General features: G+C 43.6%; 1 protein-coding gene across 21 annotated transcripts in view; it reads left to right on the top strand.

The window, feature by feature from the left end:
- DNM1 (dynamin 1) overlaps window positions 1–23,267 on the top strand; it is a 63,925-nt gene that overhangs the window by 14,496 nt on the left and 26,162 nt on the right. For 15 of the 21 annotated variants that reach the window (XR_003963071.4, XR_003963072.4, XR_003963070.4 and 12 more), the window contains exons 2-13: window positions 7,957–8,030; window positions 8,575–8,724; window positions 9,099–9,302; window positions 9,818–9,916; window positions 10,580–10,740; window positions 11,581–11,723; window positions 11,802–11,937; window positions 13,077–13,144; window positions 17,508–17,646; window positions 22,249–22,335; window positions 22,505–22,575; window positions 23,031–23,082. Coding sequence is in view for 15 of the 21 variants with exons in the window: in XM_030286424.4 (XP_030142284.1) it covers window positions 7,957–8,030; window positions 8,575–8,724; window positions 9,099–9,302; window positions 9,818–9,916; window positions 10,580–10,740; window positions 11,581–11,723; window positions 11,802–11,937; window positions 13,077–13,144; window positions 17,508–17,646; window positions 22,249–22,335; window positions 22,505–22,575; window positions 23,031–23,082 (1,384 nt within the window). In the remaining 6 variants the exon portion in view is untranslated. Of the gene's footprint in view, window positions 1–7,956; window positions 8,031–8,574; window positions 8,725–9,098; window positions 9,303–9,817; window positions 9,917–10,579; window positions 10,741–11,580; window positions 11,724–11,801; window positions 11,938–13,076; window positions 13,145–14,156; window positions 14,296–17,507; window positions 17,647–22,248; window positions 22,336–22,504; window positions 22,576–23,030; window positions 23,083–23,267 lie in introns of all 21 variants that reach the window. The other 6 variants (XM_030286425.4, XM_030286427.4, XM_030286421.4 and 3 more) reach the window with 1 other exon arrangement.

The following is a 23,267-nucleotide window of genomic DNA, read 5'->3' as shown; positions in this document are numbered from 1 at the left end:
TGTAAACTGAGTTAGGGATGAAGGGCAGTTTCTAGCAGAAATTCTTGCTTTATGCTGTATAATATAGCCAGTAAGTCAATTGGATGGGATAATTTGCAGGGGTGCATCAGAAGAATGCAGCAATATCTCTACTTTACTTTCAGGTCATCTAAAAATACATATATAGATCTTGAAAGTCAGGCCAGATCCTGTTGTAAGGTTTACCAAGCATAAAGTTGAGGTGTGCTGGCTTCTTTGGAATTACTGTAGACATACAGCAGCAGAAATGCCTGGGGCAGACTCTTGGCTATGCCAGTTTAGTCTGCATGCTGGCAGGCCCTCAGGTCATTGACTAGAAGTGTAAGAATGCCTGTGACTTCCTTGGAAGTCTCTTGCCCTGTGGAAGCAGGGCAGCCATGAGGGCTCTGTAGTTGTGCATTTGATTAACTGCTGCACAGCAGCTCCAGCACAGCCATGACTTGGCATGATGCACACAGCTGTCTTCCAGATTTTGATGTATCCTGAAGCTAGTGGAGTGTGAAACAGAAAAACCAGCCCAGAGGATTCAAAGGAAAATAAACAACAGCAAAACTTAACTTACCCTACTGCTTCCAACAACCTGCATAGAGAGATGTACAGGAGAGGGGCTGAGATGCAGAGAAAGAGTGGATTAAAGAGGCACCAACTTCTATGGATGGCTCCTGGGAACCAGTCTGTGTAGTGAGAGATAAGCCAGAAAAGCAGAATTTAGTGCACTTGGGGAGGGGTGGGGAAGAGAGCTGTTTCCAAGTGATCATTCATGTAAAAATTGCTGTGTGCTTTCCTTCTGGCTGTAGCAGTGTTGAGGAAGGTGCTGTGGGCAGAAGGCTGAACACAGCCACTGCAGTTGAAGTATCAAGTTATGTGAGAGAACATTGCCCCAGGGTGTTCCTCTCCCATTGAGCCCCCTCAGCCCTCACTTGGTTCAACAAACACGTTCTGAGTGGGGAAAACAAGTTTTTGATTAACACTTTTGATGTTCAAGGCATGTAGGTCCTCCCAGAGGCGTGGGAGCACATGAATATGACAATGCCTTCCAGTAACAAAAATCTTTTTCCTGTCCTGTAGGAAAGATCTGATCACTACCAAAAATTACCCAGACAACAGTACTGGACACTGTCATCTTTCTACATGTAAATCAGTGGCCAGTAAATTGTGTTGTATCCTAGGGTGAGGAGACAAGGTGATGATAAAATGGCTAAGATGGAAGCAGGAAATTCAAGTTCTGTCCCTCCATGGTCCATCATTTACCCCAAATGTCATAGAAACAAACCTCACCATTATGCCTGTCCACGAGGAGCTGGATTTGATTCGCCAGACTCACTGTGTAGGCTTTCAAACAGCCAGGCATGCAGCTTTCTATGGAGGTGGATTCTCTTGGAGGAGGCAGTCTCCTGAAAGGTTTCTTGTCTTTTCAGCAGAGCCTGTGGTGTGGGGTCATTGTGGTTTTTGAAATGTTGTGTTTTGCAATACATGTAGGTTTCTGGTGTGGCTTTATTGAGTTTATGTTAACTCTATAAATACACTGTATTTTTCTTATTTTGAATGAAGTGAGAGCACAGTGTGGGAAAAAAAGATACAGGAGAGCTCCAGAACATGGCATATCCTGGTAAAAGAGCTGCAGGAAACACAGCAAAGGTGATTCTTGTGGGGAGAATCATGTCAGTTCTGGAGCAGGATGTGGTGTGACCACGTAATACTACTATTGCTACACTTACTTATTACACTGGATTAGCATAGCCACCGTCCTTTCATGTTTGGAGACCTCAGTGCCTCAGTCTCTGCAGAACCTCTTGCTGGCCTTGTGCTGGTATGGGGTACAATTCTGCACAAGGAAATAGAACAACTTGAGGCAGACTGGGAGAAGGTGCCAACTTCAGAAGTTGCTTTCTACTTCATTCTCTACCCTCTCTGACTCTTGTTTGCAAATTATCCAGTATTATGTTACAAATGTGTCCAGCTTTTACTGGCACTTGTGTTTTGTCCTGCTTGGGCAGCATCTGTGAATTTTCTAGGATGGTCTCTGGAAGCTCACCTTAAGCACAGCAAACTTCCAAACTTGAGAGGCTGTTTGGTCCTTTTGCTTACTGACTTGGGGAACTGTACTTGGGAGAAGTGGCCAGGTGTTGGAGAGGCTGTTTGAGGGTCAGAACTATTTAACAAAGCAATTCTAAGTGTTCCAAGCCAGCACAATAGTGTTAACCTCCCTCTGCACTATTGTTAATAGGAACTCAAGGTACAAGGCAGTGGGAAGCCCTCTCTTTAATTTTTTTGTTTCTCCTAACATGTATATTATGATGACACTCATGAACTATTGCCTGTCTTTATTTTTCACAATTGTTTTCTTGAATAATGAATCATTGTGCACAATAATATTGCCAGTATACTGGAAAATGGTGTACTTACAATAGATCTTTATTTCTATATGTATCCATTGTGTGACCAGTGCCACTTGCATCCTAAGAAGTTACATTATGCTAAGTGCTTATGGAATTGCTCTTGTTCACTGTGGGTCAGGACTAGGCATACTTGTGTTGTGGTGATTAAGCCAGAGGATGTGCATTATTTATCAGCCAAAGCTATCTAAAGGTGCTATAACCTTAATGGAAAAAAAAACATGGCTTAACTAGGAACAAGACTTAGCATATGATTTTGAGTCTGTATGACTGGTGTCCAAGTTGATATGAAGCAGTATGAAAGGACTATGAAAGCTTAGGGCAGAGGAAAACAGAATAGAAGGTTGATGGATCTTTTTGTTCATAATGCACCTATTTTTAATGCTTGTTGTTCCTGTTGGCTTGTCTGGCTTTGTTTTAGTTGAGAATTGCTTTGGCTCAGGCAAGAGAAGAGTTTACAGAGCCGACCAAGTTAGCAGGAAACTCTGAATCTGCAATGCAACCCTCTTGGCAACCTGCTGGGTGGCAGAGGAAAGAGCAAACTTGTCCTTGTTCTTGCCCCACACCTGAGTTATGGAATTGCTTACAAATGTACTTGCATGTTGCTTGAAGGATCAGACCAGGAAGGTGCTCCAAGGGCAGTTCTGCATCCTCCTTCCTTGTAGTAGAACTACATGATGTCTGCTGTGAAGGAGCACCAGGAGTTAGTGACCAAAAAGTACAAAGCTCCTACTGTTTCTGAAGTGTTTGTTTTAGGAGTCGGTATGATTAATAGTAAATATTTTGAGTGTGTGGTTAAAGTGCCCCATAGTTGTCAGCTGTGCGTAAAGGATTCATTTTGATGTGCTGAAGTAAGAGCATGTTTGAAAATACAAGTGCTGTGAGATGAAGTGCTGTTCAGAGAAATGCATAAACTGTCCATAGAATGCAGCTGGTGTGAAGATGTGACTGTTGCTGATGGGCAAAGTGATCAGAAGATTCATATGTCAAAGGTACCAATACCCCTGGATTGGCTTGGGATTCTTGTAAAGCATTGTGCCATCATGAGCTAAGGAGGAACTCATGATCTGGATGTGTGAGAAAGATGAATGATAAATTATAAGCCTTGACAGATGAAAATGGTTTGAAGCTTAAGCAGGAGCAGGTCTGAACTGTGTAACCAGACAGTAAAATCCATAGGGACAGAACTGTATTTCTCATGGTATATTGGTATGCTGCTTTGTGCAGTGCATTTCTGATTGAATTGCTGTCCCCAGGCACCATCAGAACACAGGAAGTTACAAATACTCAAATTAAAATACAAACAGCCATGTGAAATTATGGAGGCTGTGTGAATTTTAATTTTCTGAAACTAATATAATCCAAACTGGGGATTAATCACATCCCTTAATACCCTGTTTTTCTATAGATGTTTAATAAGAAATCAAATTGAAATTAAATGATCAGATGCTGGTGTTCCCTTCTGTTCTTTGCAACTACTTTTATGTCTTCATAAACTGCTGTTTTGGCTCTTCAATTGAGGCTTTACCTTCTCTAGTGCATTCTAATTCAAAAATCTCAAAGGTCTAGGAAACAATTGACTGCAACAATGCTGTTGGTTTGTCTAGAGTAGGCCTAGATTTGTATTTCAGAGCCCTCTACAAACAGCTTTCTGAGCCTTCCAGCTTCTCTGGAGACAGGGAAAGCAAAGCCTGTGTTCCATGTGGAAGAAGAGATGACTCAAAGTCCTTTCAGAAATATAGATTACCAGTGGATGGAGAAGGTGCAAAACTTGAATTTGGTGGAAAGAGGGAATAAATTATGCTCATATTTGCAGTGGAAGAGAATCTATGGAGAAGCAATTGCAGCCTGAGCTGATGTGTGGGGATGCTATTATTGTGTTTCCCTGTTAGGAAATTGTGGTTATCACTTGTGATATCATGGCTACAGGGTCAAAAAGAGATTTGCAAACACCAGATTGCTGGAATGAAACAGCACTGTAAATGTTACAGGAACCTCTAAGCCTTAGAGCACAAAGCTAAAGCAGTGAGCTGACACTTCTGGCAAAGCATGAAGGGACAGACTGGCTCATGCAATCACTTGTCTTGTACTGATGAGGATTGAAGAGCATTTATTCCAGCAAAGCTGGTGGAGCAGGCACAGTATGCCCCTAACAGTCACTGAGATGTTCAAAGACTTGCTTCTCCTCCAGAGATCTCAGTATCTCATTTAACAGGAAAACAACAGATCCAAGTGTTTGACCAAAGGAGTAAACAAGTATTCTTTGGTCTGAGCAAACTGTGTGTGTGTAGACAAAATTGTGCTCCTACTGCAACAAATTAGCTCATCTAAATATCTTTTAATGGACAGTCACATTTTCTTCAGTGTAGCAACAGCAAATAAACACAAGAAACATGTCTGAAAGTTTCAGTGTGTGCCTTTTCAGGTAATCCCAAACTTTCCATATGGGTATGTGTCCTACTTTTTTTGATTGCATCCACTTTTGCTTCCCTTTCCATACAATATTTCTCTTGTGCAAGTCATTAAATGAATTCTGAAACTTGTTTATAGAGCAAAAGTGGTTTTTTTGGTCACTAATAGCTGCTAATAACCTTTCTGTTCTGTAGGATTCTAAGTTACCTAATGCATGAAGGCTTTTCCTAGATAGTGTCTGGCTTTAGTTAAAAGCTTCAAACAAACAAACCAACAAAACAATTAAGGAAAACCCAATTCCCAGTGCCCTGATTATAAATGTATTGTTGCACCACATCAAGATTATTTTAATGTATTTTCAAGGTGTTTGGATTTTGTTTGTTGCTCTACAGTAGCTGCTAGATTGCTTCCCTTCCCTTCAATTTTTTTTTACTGCATTACGAATGCAGCTTTCAGCCCAAATCTGCACTCTCATGCAGCTCTGCATATGAAAACAGTAATAAGACTGCAAGGGATGCTGTGATTGTGCTTGCCCCGAGGTAACTAGTCAAGAACATGTATAAGCAATTCAGAACTGAGCAATGCAAAATACAACAATAAATGCTTTTTCAGGTCATATCCCTGCCTGAACTCTTTCAGTCTGAGACCTGTCGAGATTTGCATCCTTGGTTCTTTTTGTTGCCTTGGTTTAGAAGAGGAGATCTATCTCTGGTCAGACCAAGAATTTACCACCTTGGTATTCTCTCTCTGCCTGTTGGTAATAAAAAATGAGTGTAGCTTGCATAGGGTTACACAGAGAAATACATAGAAATAAATCTTCCAATAAGTGTTTTGGGAAATGTAGTTATCTGAGCCTAGTCTTCCAACCTTGATAAAATGCTTGGAATTGCATTACTAGAACTGATACCTCAATATCTTGAGTCAGAATTTCGAGTCAGTAGCTAAGAAAGCTACAAGCAAATTAAGTATTTATATTCCCTGAATACAGCTCTGTTTCAGCTGCTCTTTTGTCTATTTTGTAGATTAAGCCTAGCCTGGAGGAGTGGCACAGTGTTGCATTCCTGCTGTAAAGCGCAGGAAATCGAATGTTGTCGTGCATTTCTGTGTGTTACAAATAAAGAAACAGATAAAGGACTTGCCAGTTGTGAAGATAATGAGTGAAAGAGGAAAACAGGGTGTTGGTGCTCTCAGCTTGAGTAACATAATTCAGGCACAGTCATGTATAGTGATGTATGTAATGAGGCTCTGCTGTCATGCTACAGGCTGCCTTCTCTCAGCACTCAAAGCCTTTATAACATTTTGTCTCTGAAGACTTAATCCATCTATCTTTTTCCTCCCTCAGCCATGCTCTTTTACAGTAAAAGCAAGATTTGATACTGCAATTTGGAAACCTATAGCTAGAGGACTGTCTTGGTGTGCTGGAAAGGGACTCTGTAGTGATAGGATTCCTTTTTCTCAGGTATAAGTTCAAAATAATTCAGCAGAGCTCAGATGGATTTATTGTGCTAACAAGTGATACAATGATAGGACTTTTCCACATATTGACCACAGACATCATTAGGAATGGAGCTGAGACAGCAGAAAACTGTTAGAATGATGCAGTGTCTCAGAGATTCCAGGGTTAATCCCACTGGAATGGAAAAACTAGAGCTGTACTATTTAAAAATCAGATGAAAGGCAATCCCCAGTTAACCCTTTATACTTCTGGAAAATCTAAAATAATGTGAATGAGTTTCAGTCTAATTTTAACTGAAGTTCCATTACTCCTGACTTAGTAATTAACAGGTGATATTTTTGAGGTGTTAGAGGATATACAGTGCCTCCTTACCCTCATTTCACTTGAACCCAGTCTTCAGTTTTTGATATTACCAAGTTATTCTGACATTCCCACAGATGGGAAATTACTTTTATAGCTGAGAAAATGGAAATACAGAGAAGCAGAATAACTTGCATAGGGTTACACAGGAGATGATTGGCCAAACCAGGAGCTGAGACAAAGCTGCTCAAGGCCTTGTCTGGTGTGTTGAAACAGAAACACACTTCTCATCCCCATGGACTTTGTCAGTCTTGAGTTTATGCAGGAGTAAGAGGAATACCTCAAAGTGGACAGCCCTGATTTCTCATTCAGCAGAGCCAATAGTTACTCCCAAATCAGCAAAATTATTCCTTGCCACAGTTATAAAGGGAAGGAGGCTTTCTGCCAGAGCCCTGCCAGTGTAGACAGGGCTTCTTTTAACAGAGAATGTTATGTTCATGCTGTAGGAAACATATTTTGAAGTGGTGCTTCTCCCAGTAGGTGAGGAAGCAATTGATTATATTTTCAGAACTGCTCAGTGGCTCTTGAAGAGCCACATGAACAGCCAAGTAGTAGAAAACCAGCCCACAAACTAGCAAGGTCATCAGCAGATGCAGTGAACACGCCTAGCTTTGGATTGGAAAAAAAGGAAAAGAAAAGGAGAGCTGGTGGGCTTTGGCTGCTAAGTCAGCATTTGGAGAATGTTAGTGTAAGGCTGCTTTCCCTTGAAATTACTTGAAGTACACAAAAATTCAGGATTCTTGTAAATACAGAAAGAAACTGCTGCTTTTTCCTTGGCAATACTATCTTGAGTAGTTATAGCCAGGAGAGACCCTGTGTGGAGACAAGCCTTTGGCTGCTGGTTATTTTCTCAGTTATATCACGTGGTGTTTGCACACTGGGACAATGTAGTGTCTTCTCAAGCCCCAAGTGCAGGGTGTGAGTGAATTTGTGTAATTGTTTTTGCCAAAAGGAGGCATGCTAGTTCTTTGGCTCTGTATCAACTTCTCTTTTCTTTCTGAAAGATAAAAGTTTATTTTTTTCCAAAGAACAGACAGCTGTATTAAATAGGCTTGTTAGCTAACTTGGAACTTCAGCTGAAGGAGCTGTACTGTCACAGACACGATTAGAGGGATTGTGCTGTGAGTATAAACTACTCAGAACAAGCTCTTGCCCTTCTCAAGGAGAGGTGCTTTGTGTTTAATGCCTTAAACTTTTTTGTGCTTGTAGCTGGGACTCCCCCTTAGAATCCATGTACACTTATAGAAGCAGAAAAGCTGTGAAAAGGGAAGGAAACAATCACTCACTCATCCAAAACTTCCTGTTTCATTGTAGAGACTTTCTGCCACGTGGATCTGGCATCGTAACCAGGCGCCCACTGGTCCTTCAGCTGGTAAATGCCAGCACAGGTATGTGAGCTCCCTTCCCCTGTGTGTCCAGCTGGATTGCTGTCTTAGCCAGGAAGGTCTTATTTGATCACTGGAGAAAATAAATAAGGATTTTCCCAAGGAAAAATAACCTGCAGCCTTCTTGCCTGTTTGGCACCTAATGCATTAAGTGTTCAGAAGCAAAATGCTTCATAATTTTTTTTTTTGTTGTTGTTGTTGTTTGTTTTAATTTATTGTTCAAGGCTCCATGCACACATCATAATTTTCCTTTCCCTATGCAGCTGTGACTCTCATGAGTGGGTAAGACCTAAAAACCTGAAGACCCTGCTGAAAATGTAGTGAATTAAGGGAGTGAAGATGTTGGGCTCAGTTGAATTTTCTCAGATGTTGACCACATAAACATGACTGCAGTAGTTACTGTTCCAACCTACAAACTCTGTTGGGAAAGGCCCTTGCCAGACTTCATCCCTTCAATTGTGTTTTGTTGTGTTGTGCTTCAGGACGTGCTGCTTTCATCACACCTCTCTGATTTTGACTATTTCTGACTCTATTTCTGTTTAAATAGAATATGGCGAATTCCTACACTGCAAAGGAAAGAAATTCACCGATTTTGAGGAGGTCCGTTTGGAGATTGAGGCTGAAACAGATCGTGTTACTGGCTCAAACAAAGGGATTTCCCCTGTGCCCATCAATCTCCGAGTCTACTCTCCCCATGGTGAGTCCTAATGCAGAGGGACCAGCTCTTCTAGAAGGCTCTGCACTCCATTTTGAATTGAAAACAAAATATTGTCATCCCTTCCCATTCAGTGTAGCATATGTGGAAGGACTTTGAGGGCACAGTTTTCTTGACTGGTGTGAAAACAAGTGATTTAAAGGAAAGGGTGATGAGATCATTGACAATCACAGTAGAAACAACCTGCAACTAGTTCTTACTGACCCATAACAAGAAGGAAATAGAAAGCTTTGTGTGCTTTTGTGTGTGCACCTCTTATCCCTTATTGGAGTCACTTTAGCTACAGGTGGTACTTAGAGACCAGAACTTTCCTACCTTAACAATCTCTTGTGCTAACTCCTGTGTCCTGTGTCTAGTCCTGAACCTGACTTTGGTGGATCTGCCGGGTATGACAAAAGTCCCTGTAGGGGATCAGCCCCCTGACATCGAGTTCCAGATCCGAGACATGCTCATGCAGTTTGTCACGAAAGAGAACTGCCTCATCTTGGCAGTATCTCCAGCCAACTCTGATCTGGCCAATTCTGATGCCCTGAAGATTGCAAAGGAGGTGGATCCTCAAGGTAAATGTCTCCTAATTATCCTGGCATTACTAGACAGTAGCCTGATTTTCATTCTGTTGTGATTAGCCCAGTAGCTGTGGCTCGTGTCTGTTGTCTTGGGATGTATCTTCACCAACAAACATTCTTCTGAGAGGTATTAATGAGTGTTAACAGTTGCTGTAGTAGAAATCTTATTAATCCCCTTTTCTTCATTTGTCTAAGCCACATTTCAGAAGAGTTGAAGGATCTCCTTTCTTTTAATCATCTGCATTTGGCCTAGAAAGAGCTAGGAAAATATGCACTAAAATCCTTTTCTGCTGTGGCATAGCTTGTGCATTCAGCAGGATACAACTGAAAACTGATCTTGATTTTTGTCTGTTTTGCTCTTGTGGCCTCTTGTACATGATGGGAGCTGTAATGTGTGATTTTAAGAGCCCTTGGGTAGCTAAGCTGGGCAATCTGTAAGCTCTGTGAAGAGAGCAAAATAATGCATGAGTCATTTGCTGATCAAATATGTTTGTGGTTTTTTTCCATAGGCCAGCGCACCATTGGGGTCATCACCAAGCTGGATCTTATGGATGAAGGAACTGATGCACGAGATGTATTAGAAAACAAATTGCTTCCCCTCCGTAGGGGTATGTTTGCTCATGCTTTGTCCATTATCTCCTTCCTCTATTTTCCCTGTGTGAGGTGTCTTGGCCTTATCCCCTTCCTATAACATCTCTTACAACTTGTGGTTAAACCATCTCTGTTCCAACCTAGAAGTGAGAAAAGTTGGTGAACAGGGCTCAGTCATACTGTTAACAGGAACTTTTTAGGTATTTATACCTTGATATGTAGTCCTAGCAGAAGCACAGCCTTATGCTCTTATTTTTACTTTCTCTTTCCTCCTTTCATTAAGGCAAGCTGTGAAGTCTAAAACACTCCCCTTGCTGCCATAATAAAGAGATTTAGTAATTCTGGGCTGTGGTGCTTGCTGTGGGCATGGCAAAAGTACCTGTGCTAAGGACTCCTAAAAGGAGTCTGAAATAAATGAGACTGGAGTGTGCTTTGGGTTAGGGGAACAGTAACAAATAAGATAATTCTCTGTCCCATGCTCATTTTTGTCCTGCATACCAAAATATCAGAACCTGGGCCATACAAGGAAAGGCTAATTTTAAACTCTTCCAGTTGCCCCTAATAATATGTTACCACTAAAATCCCCCTTTTGTAATGCTGCTGGCTGAGTAACTTCCTTCTCAAGTCTGAGTTTTATTTGCATCTTTGCAACCATCTGATCTCTAACCCCACTCTCACAGGTTACATTGGTGTGGTCAACAGAAGTCAGAAGGACATAGATGGCAAGAAGGACATTCAGGCAGCTCTGGCTGCAGAGAGAAAGTTTTTTCTCTCCCACCCAGCCTACAGACACATGGCTGATCGCATGGGAACCCCCTTCCTGCAGAAAGTTCTGAACCAGGTACTGTCCACAGTCAGGAACTGCTGCCCGTGGTGTCACTGGCTGTGAAATGCACTGAGGCAAATAACGCAGCTTGCACACCAAAGGCAGAGCATTGATTTATCCTTTCACTTTCAGTAGTTGGTTTGTGGTATAATACACTATCAAGATGTAAGGTCTTGCTGGCTAAATTAAGAGATGCCTTCTAAATTCTAGTGATCTCTGTACCTAACACTATTTATGTGATGCTGATAGTTATTTCCCATCTGTTGAGGCTATCTTGTTTTCATACAGCAGCAATCTTCCTTCTCTGCTCCCTTGAAATACTCTCTGAAGTGAAGAGTTTCCTATTTCTCCTTATTCAAATAGTCGTCTTCAAAGTGGAGTTTCCCACTTTGAAACCCTCTTATGAGCCTCATGAATGGTCTTGGCTCCTTCCACCTTGCCTTTTCACCCTTTTTTGTTTGAAAAAAGGCTTTACCACCACATTGGGTGTCAATGGTGTGCTAATCTGAAGGCAAAGTAGCCTTTCCCCTCCTGTAAAAAGCAAATACTAATACTTTTATATGAAGTTTATTCTTGGATTTGAGTCACTCTGGTTTGTGTGGATGGGAGTTTTGCACCATGCTAGAAGGTAAACTGAAGGTTAAGAGTAGAAGGGGGCAATAGGCAGGAGCTGGGGAGGGTGAATACCTTCAGTTCATAACTGGTATTTGTCCTGAGACAGACATTTTGTTAAGACCACACAGAAGAATTGAACACAGAGAGGAACCTTCATCTTTTTTGTAGTGTGGAGGCAGCAAACTCTTCCTAGTAACTACCTAGAACTTTATTGTCATCTTAAACCTTCTTCTTGTGCAGCAACTGACCAACCACATCCGTGACACGCTGCCAGGGCTGCGGAACAAGCTCCAGAGCCAGCTCCTCTCCATTGAGAAGGAGGTGGAGGAGTACAAGAACTTTCGCCCTGATGACCCTGCTCGCAAGACCAAAGCTCTGCTTCAGTGAGTGGCCTCAGTGTCCCTCCCTGGAAAGGCCTGCTCAGCAATCAATTTTACTTCATGCTCTTGGTTTTCTTTCAGGATGGTCCAGCAGTTTGCTGTGGACTTTGAGAAACGCATTGAAGGCTCTGGAGACCAAATTGACACCTATGAACTGTCAGGAGGAGCTCGGATCAATCGCATCTTCCATGAGCGTTTCCCCTTTGAGCTGGTGAAGGTACTGCTTCCCCATTCTGCTGAGATACACTTTTTGTTTCCTGTTGTACGTTGCTACTTCTGTCTCCTTACTCCTCTTGCTATCTCTCATCAGTGGACTTTCTCTTCAGCTACTTTATTTCATGTTTTTCCCTTTTATCACCTTTTTCGCTTGTTTGTCTCCTTTATTGGGACCTTCCCATAGTGCTGGCTTTCCCCTCTCTCCCTGTTTTTGTGACAGAACTTAACTTCCTCTGAGCTAAATGACAATGTTTTTTGGACTTGATTCCAAGATGCTAAATTGGGTGTGAAAAATCACTTTAACAGAACCCATGGTAAATCAATGACTGAATGCCCTCACAGATATGTCAAAGCTACTATAACTGAATTTCATGTAGAAGAAATGGTGCTAAGACTCATACTTCTTGATCCTGAGCATCAGACTAGATCTGAAGTTGGACTCATAGATACCTAAGAAGCAGGAAAAAGTATTGTAGATCTACCTGGGATTACTTCTGTCCGTCCCCTGTCAATGGCCTAGAGGTGGGAATGGTGTAGAAACTGTACTCCCCTCTTAATAGTGGAAGAGGATTCTGATTGAAAGACAGTTTTCTTGGATGATGAATTACACTAACCTGATCAGGAGGGGTACTGAAAATCTTTTTATATTGTCAGTTGGAACAAACTTAAGAGCCTGATCTTTCTGCTTCAGTATTTTTTGCATTGGCTTTTTTTTCCCCACATTTGAATAAGATGAGGCCTTTCTAGTGAAATAAATAGCCTTCCTTGTGTTAGATTTACAATTCACACAAAATGTTTTATACATTTGTGGTGTTCACTGAAAAAGCAGCTGCCAAGATCTCATGCTAAATGTTGTAAGGCAAACCAATTTTTTTAAAAAGCCATCTAGCACTTCAGTCCTAGTGCTTTACCTCAAAAAAGCTCCTTAAGAGCAGCTGAGGCATCTGTAAATGGAGGCCCTTAGCTGTTCATGTGTGTCCAGGGCGTGCTGCTTTGACCCCAGCAGTTTTGTGGCTGGACTCTGTATCCAGCACTTGGGCTAATACCTCATGGTATTGCTGGCATGGGACATCTTCTCTTCAAAGTCTCCTGCTGTGCGGATCAGTGTCAGAAGGTTCTGATGGAATTCTCTTGTTGCAGATGGAGTTTGATGAGAAGGAGCTGCGGCGGGAGATCAGCTACGCCATCAAGAACATCCACGGTATCAGGCACGTATCACACACTAGGGCAGAGCTCTGGCTGAAGAGCCTTGTAAATACTTCTAGACCTTCCAAATGGAGTTGAAGACTTCAGATGTACGGTAGGTCAGCCAAAGGGAGGGATAACCTCTGGCTTGAATCTGGGAATAGGGACAATCATTCAAGTGAGTTTGCATTCTTTTCCTATGTGGGAGTCACAGAAGCTTAAAAGGTAAAAGCCTGGGTGTCTTGACATCTTCTCCATCCTTCTTGGGCCTTTACATAGGAAAGGGTAGGAAGAGGGATGCAACCCCGTGTTACTCCTTCGTTTAGTTAAAACTAAAACATTGATTTTCACACTAACCAGCAGTTAGTTGGTCAAAAAAGTGTTGGTACAGCGCCCCTTCTCCCCTAGAGATTTGAGGGAACACTGGCATGCCCATCACCAGGGTCCCACCAGCCCCACATAATTACAAACAGGCTTGTGTTCCCTTCAGTGTGAAGGTGATTCGTCAGAAAATTCAGCCCTGAGACCCTGAGTTGTGCTGCTCTTGGGAAGGTGCCTGTTGGAGCCCTTCTGCACACAGGGATGTGAACAAACACCAACCTAGATTTATTTTCATTCCTTTCTCTTGGTCAGCTACCAGCTGAACTTGATAAAGGGTATCAGATGTCAATGTCCTAACCTTTAAGAAAATCTTCCAGAGCAGGTCTCATCTCCTGCACAGCTCTGAGGTCAAATACACTGTGAAGGGGTCAGCCCCTGCCACCCTTAGGCTGTGGTGGAATGGTGACCTGGCTATGACTGTCCAGCTAAGATCAATTTTGCCCTCAGCACCTCCATCCTTGCAAGTGCCAAGCATCCCTCATTTTTAATGAACTTCAGTCAGGGCTTTTCCAGGGGATGTGACACTTCCCAGCCCAAATGTCCCGGGTTTTGGTGATGGTGGTGCCTGCTCCAGGATGTGTGTGTAACTCTGTGACATTCTCCTTGCCCCTTCTCCCCTTCCTGCCTTGTCTTGTCCCCACCCTGGGTGTTTAGAACCGGTCTCTTCACACCTGACATGGCCTTTGAGACCATTGTGAAAAAGCAGGTGAAGAAGATTAAAGAACCTTGCCTGAAATGCGTGGACATGGTCATTTCGGAGTTAATCAATACTGTTAGACAGTGCACCAAGAAGGTAACCAGAGGCAGCATGGAGTTGGCACCTTCCACCTGCTCGCTGGCTGCGGCGCAGCATCGTGACCTGGGCAGGGACTTGCCTGCAGCCACACTTGGTGTTTTCACCACCTCCTCAGCATGACTAGACCTGAGCAGAGCCAGCCTGGAGCGATCCAGCCAACAAGCCAAACAGAAAGGAAGCACAGTGGAATGTGTTCTATGGCCCTGCTCTCTGAATCTTTAAGAGCTGAGGCATTCTGGAGATGTCCTGGCCGCCCCTTTTTCCTGGTTCCTTTGAAAACTAAGGGTATTTCTCTATGGCTGCATTTTTCTTGAAATTTATTATCTGGGTTTATTTTCCAAGCCAGAGACTGGGATTTAAATTTTGTGCCCTCTGTTCTAGTAGAAGTGAGAGGCTTAATCCCAGAGTTGCCGGGATGTATGGGGCTGAAATTTAGAGCTAAAGCACTTACAGTTTGTAAGTTGTTGTATCTCAAGGAAACGTTCCTGTGGTGTTTGGCTTGGTTTCTGGCTGGTTTGGTCCATATCCTGATCTGGAATAGCAGCACATGGCTGAGAAGAAGCAAGTTAGAAATGTTCATCACCCTCTGGGCTCCATCTGTGCTCTCTCTCAAGAGAGAGGACATCAGGCTTTGCCCTTTGGGATCCATACTGGTAATTTTTGGGGTCAAGGGTGGGAACCTTGATTCTGCCCTTTAGATGTGGCAGCTTTTGTTTCTGAGGTTGGGGTTGAAAGAGAGCAAGATAAGATGACTTGTGCCATTCTTCTCAGCTATGACTTGCTGCTTCAGGCAGGGCTGGGTGCTGGTGAAAAGGCACCTCAGTTAGGATTAGGTGGGCACTGGAGACTGGAATCGCCACTGGCTTTTCAGGTGCAGGTAAATGGGCACTGCAGGAGGTTTCCACAGAGTCTGACCCCCTCTCAGCAAGGGTGGGGACAGGTGCCCAAGTGGTGACACTTGCCATCCCTTGCACAAGTGCCTGGTCCTTAGGGCCAAGAGCCTCTGCAGAAGGGCTCAGGTGTGCAGACACATGCTTTGCCCCCCAGGACAAACTGGGAGAGCAAAGTGGATGCAGTGAGAGGTTGCTCAGGTTTCTAGAGTGCTGGAGGAGCTTCCTTTTTCTGTCCTGCTGTCCTCTCTTGGGGTGTGTGACTGTGGGAAGCACCCAGAAAATTGCCATTAGAGCCTGTCGACAGGTAAGCACAGGCCCTCGGGCTGCCAAGTATCCAGAGTCACCTGCTAACTGGATCAGAAGGGCCCTTCTTTTTCATGCCCTCTGAAGCTTCTTTTGATTTATTCTCCATCCATCAGTTGCTATTCAGAACTGCCCATTGATTCTTTCTCATTGCATCCTTTTCTCTTCACTTCTTATATCTTACTTCATTGTTTCTTTTTCATTCCTTTTTTTACTGATAATTTTAGAATAAACCCTCTGTTCTGAAGGCAGCAGTTCCTCAAGTGATCAGGTGGTGGGTACAACAGGGTGGGAGATATGGGAGGAGAAGAGACCACATGGATGGAGGGGAAATATCACAGATTCAGGAATAAAGGATTCCAGTTCAGCTTGGATCCTACTGCTAAGGTGTTCATGGTTGACTTCAGTTTTAGTTGCTCTGTGTGTGCTCTAGCAGCCATGGTTACAATTTTGTTTATGAAGAAACAAAATACTGTCAATCAGGTGATACCTAGGTATTGTAAGGAACTAATTAAAAAAAAAAATCAGACTTCACCTGAAGTCTGGTGGAGGAAACAGCATAACTTGAGCTTAGCTGGGGAACTGGATTAGTAGGAAGCCTCTGCTGGGTCAGAGGATGTGAACTGACCTCTGGAAATGCTCTTGCTTTGCTCAAAAGGGGCATTGTTGGCACCTGTAGAGAAACCCTTGAGTGAATCCAAATCCTGTAACGTATTCCAACTCTTTGCTGCTTAAAAGGTAGAGTGGTTGTACATCCCCTAATAAGCGTTGAAGAATTTTTTAATACTGGTGTTGCTTGGGGACTTGCAGGTGTTATCTGCAGAGATGTGAAAGATGAGGTGAAGGAGTAAATACCTGATTTGCTTGAAGTGGTGGTTATTTATAGCCATCCCAGGATTTGTTGGTAGCTGCAGGCACCCCAGGTGTGGTTATAAACTGCAGCTTTAGAAAAGCAATATCCCCTTCCCATGCCAAGGGGATGTTATTTCCTGAAAGCACTGGCAAAGTAGTAACGGCCCATGGTAAGACAAGTAACTCAGATTGTGTAACAAAGAGCATCCAGTAGAAGTTCTGAAGTGTTAAAAGAAGTGCTGAAAAACTTTTTTGGGTGAAGTAGTCTTGAATTGGATTGATCTTGGCTATATTTTAGTAACTTTAGTTTCTGTGAACTTTCTGTTCTTCCTGAGTGGAGCCATTGAGAACACAGACCACAGAATATCAGTGGAAATTAATAGTTCCTTATAAATCACAGCAGGCCTGTGTTGGGTCTGATGCTGGATGTAATGGTATAATGGATGCTTTGTATAACTGTAGATATCCTGTAGCACTTTTGCGTTTTTCTAAATACTGGGTGCATCTATTCTTACTGAGGAAGCTGATGTTGCAGGGAAGGCAGGTGAGATGAAATATGTTCTGTAAATGGAGTGGTTTGCTCGAATCCCTGAAACTGAGAGACATCGGTTCAGTTCTGCCAAAACAAGATGGAAGTGACAGACCTCTGAGGTCTTAGCCTGGCTCCTGTTCAGGTTTCCTGCAGCTGGAATAAGGAAAACTTGGAAGAGAGATAACTATGGTGGGAAGGAAAGGGAAATGAGATCAAGAGAAATGAGAAATGCTGAACCTCTAGGAAAAGGGACAGTGGCTCACTGGCAAAAAGTTTTGTCTTGAAATCTAAAGAAGCTTTCCTTCAGGAAGTGATCACTTGATCCCTGGGGGCTCCATTCATTCATCTTGCTCTTGACAGCTCACCATTTCACTGGCCCAGCTGCTCCTACCTCATTCCCCCTTTGACACTTCCATTTGCCTGTAGACTCTCCTGATACTTGGCAGTGCACAGGCCCCATAGCAATGCTCACCTGGTTCAGTAAGCTAATGGAATGAACCAAAATCTCACTTCTCATTTTGCCTTGTGTTTTCTCTCTTCTCCCTCTTCTTTCTTCCTCCTTCCTGCTCTTTCTCTGCTTTGCTTTCTTCTTCCTCGTTGCTTCCTCCCACCCTTCCCCTGCCATGCAGAACGGGTCTCTTCACGCCTGACCTCGCTTTTGAAGCCATAGTGAAAAAGCAGGTGCAGAAGTTGAAGGAGCCAAGTCTGAAGTGTGTGGATATGGTAGTGAGTGAGCTCACATCCACCATCAGAAAGTGTAGCGAAAAGGTAAAGAAACAAAAAATCGAAGAAAGGTCAATGCCCATCCCCTTCCCACACACTTCCATGCTGTTTCTCCACATACACACACACACCAGGAACTCCAGCAAATCTAGAGAGAGAAAATTTATATAACAAAGCATCTAGAGGAGAGCAGCAACCTGCAGGTACAGGAGCAGTTTGAAGGCAGGCCAAGGGGTGTGGGTGAAAACTGATGGGCTCTTTAGCTGAGCAATGAGCTGGGACCCAGTGGGTTACTCTGGCATAAGCTTTTCCTGTGTCTGGCTCAGTGTGGATCAAACCCTTTGTAAGACTGGATTGCTGTGCCACTGTCTGCACATTTGGAACTTTAGTTGTTATTTCTGGGACCCCCTTAAATCTAGGTACCCTAGAAAAAGATAAAAAGCCAGAAAAAGCCCTCCCACCCCCACAGCAGTAGTGGTCTGCAATGCATATTGAGCTGTGGCATCTACAAAACAGCAGCTGATTAAAAATTTGAGGTGCAAGATGTTCTGCAAGAGACATTCAGAATTCCAAAAGACTTTGAGAAAAGCTTTTCCAGGCATTACACCCTCTGCATCATTCTCCTGCTGATTTCACTCCATGGACTATGCTCAGGGGGAAGTAGTGTGATGCTTTTCCTTGCTTGCTGCTAACCACAGGAGGTGAAGCCTGAGGGCAGCAGCAGGTGGAGAGTGACAGGGAAGGTGTCAAATACTTCTTGGAGGCTGGGGCAGGAGTGGCTTTGATTCCCGGGCTGGTTCCCTCCAGGAGAGGGCACCACATGCCTCCTTTAAAAAAAAGGCAGATGTGGCAATTGGTGTTAAACTTACCAGCGAGGGGCCAGAAACGTGGCACAGCAGAAGTGTGTTCTGGAAACTGAGTTGGAAAGGAATGTTCCCTGGGCTATTTTAGGACTTGGAAATTACAGTTTCCTTCTTCCAGGGTTTCAGCCAGACTCACCAGCATTTTGGTGAGCCCTGAATTGGGAAGGAGGGGAAGATAAGGATTGATGCGAGTTCAGAATGAGGGCAAAAGATGAGTTAATGAGGTCTGGCTCACTTAGAAATGCAGAGCTCATTTCCACCTCTGTAAGGACTCATCTCTGACATGCCCCAAGCTCTGCTCAGTCTATTTTTTGAGGAGTCTTGCTGTTGCCATATTGTGGGGTCTGATGTGAGGCAGAGTAACTCCTTCTCAGCCTGTTTCTAACGTGGATTTTTATTTTGACGGGCGTGATTGCTTGCACTGTGTTCTGTATCCAGCTGGTGATGTCTGCTCTGGGTGGGGAGAGAGAAGTATGATGATAAAAGCCCCAGGGGTGTTGAATTCTAGTTTCTCTGTTGGACCTTGTCATTAGAGTGGCTGGATACCCACTTGCTCTGTGGATTTTTAATCCATGATGTGATGGATGACCCTGTGAGGATATTCCAAGGTGATGCAACCTCGGTAATCCTGTAAGGAAGGTGATAGTGACACTGTAGGGGACTAATGGCTATGGTTAGAGGCAGATATTAGATGTAAAATAACTGCCTGAATGAAAACACATAGCACTAATACTGGAAGAAAAAAAGGAAGACTTTAGTAATGTTTTAAGTCAAATGTCTGCATGTAGTGAGAAGGTTAATCTTGCCTGTACCTCCCTCTGAAAGAGTAGAAAGAAAGAAAAGGCAACTTAAGGATTTCAGCTGGACTGAGATGGGTTCTGATGGCATAAGGTAGTAACAGCACAGGGACATTAGTTAATTTGCAATATTTATTTTGCATGTTATAGCTCTAACTGCTTGACATGGACAAGAGCATGTGCTATTAGGGGAAGCATCTGGAAAAGGCTACTTTAGGACTGATGCTAATTGTAAGGTAATACCCAGCCTGCCATGTTGTGGACTGATGCTGTATCTACAAAGATGACAAAAACCTTTAAATTCACCAGAAGTCCTGCAAGACTTCTGGAAAGGAAGGCTGCTTGGGCTAACACCACTTGAATTAGCTTAACAGTCCTGTAGCCTTGGTTTGTTGCTGTCCTGAACTGTTGTGTGTTATTGTTAATGTTCTCTCACAATTATTTCATTTCACCTCAATTGGTGAAGAAATCATTGTATGTACAGTTGATAAAGCTGTATAGATTGAATATTATGAGACTATCAAAGAACACAGAAGGTGACAAACCCATCTGTGTTCACAGTACAGTTTTCCTGTATGAAAAGTTGACTATATCTTGACCATTAGACAAAGTTGAGGGCTGAAGAAGACAGCCATTAACAGCTGTCCTGTGACTGGCTTGATTCTGAGCTTCTTGCTATTGGAGAGTAGCTCCAAAAGCAGCAGAAAGCTGGTATAAGCATGATCCCTTACATTTAGGAAGATAATATTCTAGCTAGTGTTTTTCCAAAAGCAGGAACCTTCTGTGCCAGACTGCACTGCAGTGTCTCACAAGTGCAGGAAAGTCTTGCAAGTCAGCAGCCCTTCAGCTGAAGGCTGATACCTGGTGTGCTGGCAAGGACTCCTAGCATCTGCAAAGAGGGGAATTAAGGACTATTGGGACAAATTGGTTTTCAAAGAGGGCTGTAAGCTTGTATTTTGATTAAACAGGAAAATGATGCTAAAACAGGATCGAAACCCCACTGAGCTGGGACACGATCCCAGGCTGACAGAGTTTACCCCTCGAAGGGTCGCCTGCTCTCCTGTCTTTCAGAGTCATGGCATTTCTGGGTGCTGTTTGTCCTGCTGGTGATAACTCCTTGCCCCTCTATACCCTGTTGCATGTTCCTTGGTGGTGTGGCATCCTGTGGCTTGCATATCCTTTTTCTTTGCCCACCCTTGCTGCTCCTGTGCATGCTTGGGGTCAGAAGCTCATGCATGGGGACCAATGCTGCCAATTTATTTTTGTACATGGATGTTGCTGGACGAGCTGGGTTCTGAACAAACCATTACTTGTTTTGCACTTTGTGTGCATTTGAACTGGTTGGGACTGGGATGGTGGGGGGAGGATTAATGTGGTATTTGTTTGACTGTGTTTGTTTGTTGATCTTTTTTTTTTAAATTTCAAGCAAAGAAGCTGAGACTTGCTTAAAGGTTTTCCAACTTCCTGTTTTTCTGTTTGACATAACTTGCCTATCTATCCTTTGCCAACCCCCCAAAGGAAACAGGAAGCTTTCCCTGTCTGTCTCTGAAGCAACCAGCTGCCTGAACCAAAAGATAATGGAGAACACCCAGTTTTTGCTTTCAAGACAAGGTGGTACTGGGGAACACAAATTCCACTTTTTTCCTGCTTCTGTGGCCTTCAAAAACAAACCACAGATTTAAAAATAGTGTCAAATCTGGTCCAAATTCTAGTTCTAGGCTATTGCAACTTGCTTGACTGCAAGGGAGCTCAGAGGGTTTGAAACTATTTGTTGGCAGATGTTAGGAGTATTGGTGGTGGTTAGTGTGGGATCTGGCTTCCAGAAATGATGCTGCACATTTTGAGACTGTTATTTGTAGCATGTTATAATTATGTATACAAAAAAATAGGCAAACCAGTTTAAGAAGAAGCATTCATAAACTGGAGGAACAAAACAGATTCAGTACATGTCTTGGACAAATGAAATACTGTTTGACATCATAGTCAAATTAGAGGTAACGTTGAAAAAAAAAACCAAGGAAAATAGTTTCACAGGGGATAGGTAAAGTAGAGAAAAATGGGCTGGATGCTGTATCTAGAGGTTTATTTTATTTGACTTTGCTGGGCTTGACATGAGATGCAGCAGTTGTTGCTGTAGGAATCATTAGGGGTTTATAACCCTAGGCAAGAAGGCAGGTGCTTGTGAAACCCAGAGGACCTTAAAGGTGCTGATTCTAGCAGTGTAACTCAGGTATTATCTCTGTAGATAATCATGCCTTGAATCACAGCTAGTAGAGTCCTCCTGCCTCTCAGTGTGGGCAGGAAAGGATTCACTCCTCAGTAATGTGGCAAAAAATGTGCTGTAGGTGCAATGTGAGCATAGATCTCAGCTATGTAATCCTGCCCCAGCTCAGTGGAGAATAGGTAGAAGTAGCTGGACGCCCAGAGCTGGGTGTTTCTTGGAGACACAAACCCTTGAGCTGCTCAGACCCCGTGTCTCTGCTTGTGGATGTTGGAGAGAGATGCTTTCGCTTAGTCCCTCAGCAAACGGGGCTGAAATCCACTTCACTTCCTAGAGGACTTAACAGGTTGTAAGAAGAGTCCATTCACCTGCTTAGCCTGCTACAGTGAGATGCTGAACATTTAGAGAAATTACTCATTTTAATGGTAAAACCCAACAAGCAAGAGGTAGTGCCCTTACATCTGGGTTTGCCAAAGGCCTCGTGACTGAAAGAATGTGGTGAGTTTGGAGCAGGTCTCTGGTGAGACAGAAAGGTTGCTGCAAGACTGAAAAGTGCTTTTCTCTAAAGCCCAGAGCAAGCAGAAATTAACTTTGCCTGCAACAGACCTCCAGGAACTTGGAAAAATCTGTCTGCAAGTCCAGCTTTCTAGAACTTCCCTTGAGAACATCTGGTAGCAAGGTGTATGTGTGCATGTGTACATGTGGGGGGCTGCAGCCCCCTTTTTACCTCCCTTTCCCATGTGCACGTGTTTCCTCTCTCCTGCAGCTCAGCCAGTACCCTCATCTGCGTGAGGAGATGGAGAGGATCGTCACCACCCACATCCGTGAGAGAGAAGGCAGGACCAAGGATCAGGTGGGGATCAGGAGTGTGTGTCGGGGGGAAATTGGGTGGGGGACATCTTTTGATGTAAGTTGGGCCTGAGCCAAGGGGTGTCTGGCTGCAGAGGGGATGTGATGAACAATGTCCAGGGCTCTGTTAGCAGCGTCAGTCACTAACATCTTGTTGTGCCTCTCTTTGGCAGGTCATGCTCCTAATAGACATTGAGCTGGCTTACATGAACACAAACCACGAGGATTTCATTGGCTTTGCCAAGTAAGCACCCACCTCCTATTGCCTCCTCTTCTCCACGTGTGTTTCCTGTGGCTCTGTCCTATAGCTGCTCCAGTGAATGGGGTGCTGAGGCCCTGGTGCAGATCCTATTGTCCCAAGAATGTTGCAGCTCTCAGTATTGCTTGTTTTTTTCAGTGGCTCTGGATTGCAAGGCTGGGGCAAGAATAGAGATGCCAGGAAGGGGGTGTTCTAGTATTAGATTTGTGTCAGAACAAAAAAACCCAGCAGCTTTGGAGGGTTAGTGACCTAAATGAGGTTCATGTGGGAGTGATGAGTAGTCCAGGCTGAGAGAGCAGATGGCACAAGATTGGGTTATTAGGGCTTGGGAGCCAGTGGTGGGGGGCTCCAAATGATTGTAGTAGCTATTCAAAGGGAGGAGGATTCAGGTGAATAAGATGAGCCTGAGAAGTTTTGAATGTCTCTGCTGTTGTTTTCAGTGCTCAGCAGAGGAGCAGCCAGATGAGCAAGAAGAAGGCAGCTGGTAACCAGGTAGGCCAAGTTCCATCTCCTTCACTGCTGCAAGGAGGACATGTTTGCTACCTGGAAGTTACCGGGTGTACAAGTGCTGGGGTTGATGCAGCACTGCTCTAAGTTGACGTGTTGTGTTGCCTTTTTTTTTAAACTCCTCAAACTGTTCATAACTGGAGGATAGTGGTTTAGGCTACCTGCAGTCA

Source organism: Taeniopygia guttata, chromosome 17, assembly GCF_048771995.1.
Source record: "Taeniopygia guttata chromosome 17, bTaeGut7.mat, whole genome shotgun sequence".
Taxonomy (NCBI): domain Eukaryota; kingdom Metazoa; phylum Chordata; class Aves; order Passeriformes; family Estrildidae; genus Taeniopygia; species Taeniopygia guttata.
The sequence above is the reverse complement of the archived record's forward strand: the minus strand, read 5'-3'. Positions and strand labels throughout refer to the sequence as shown.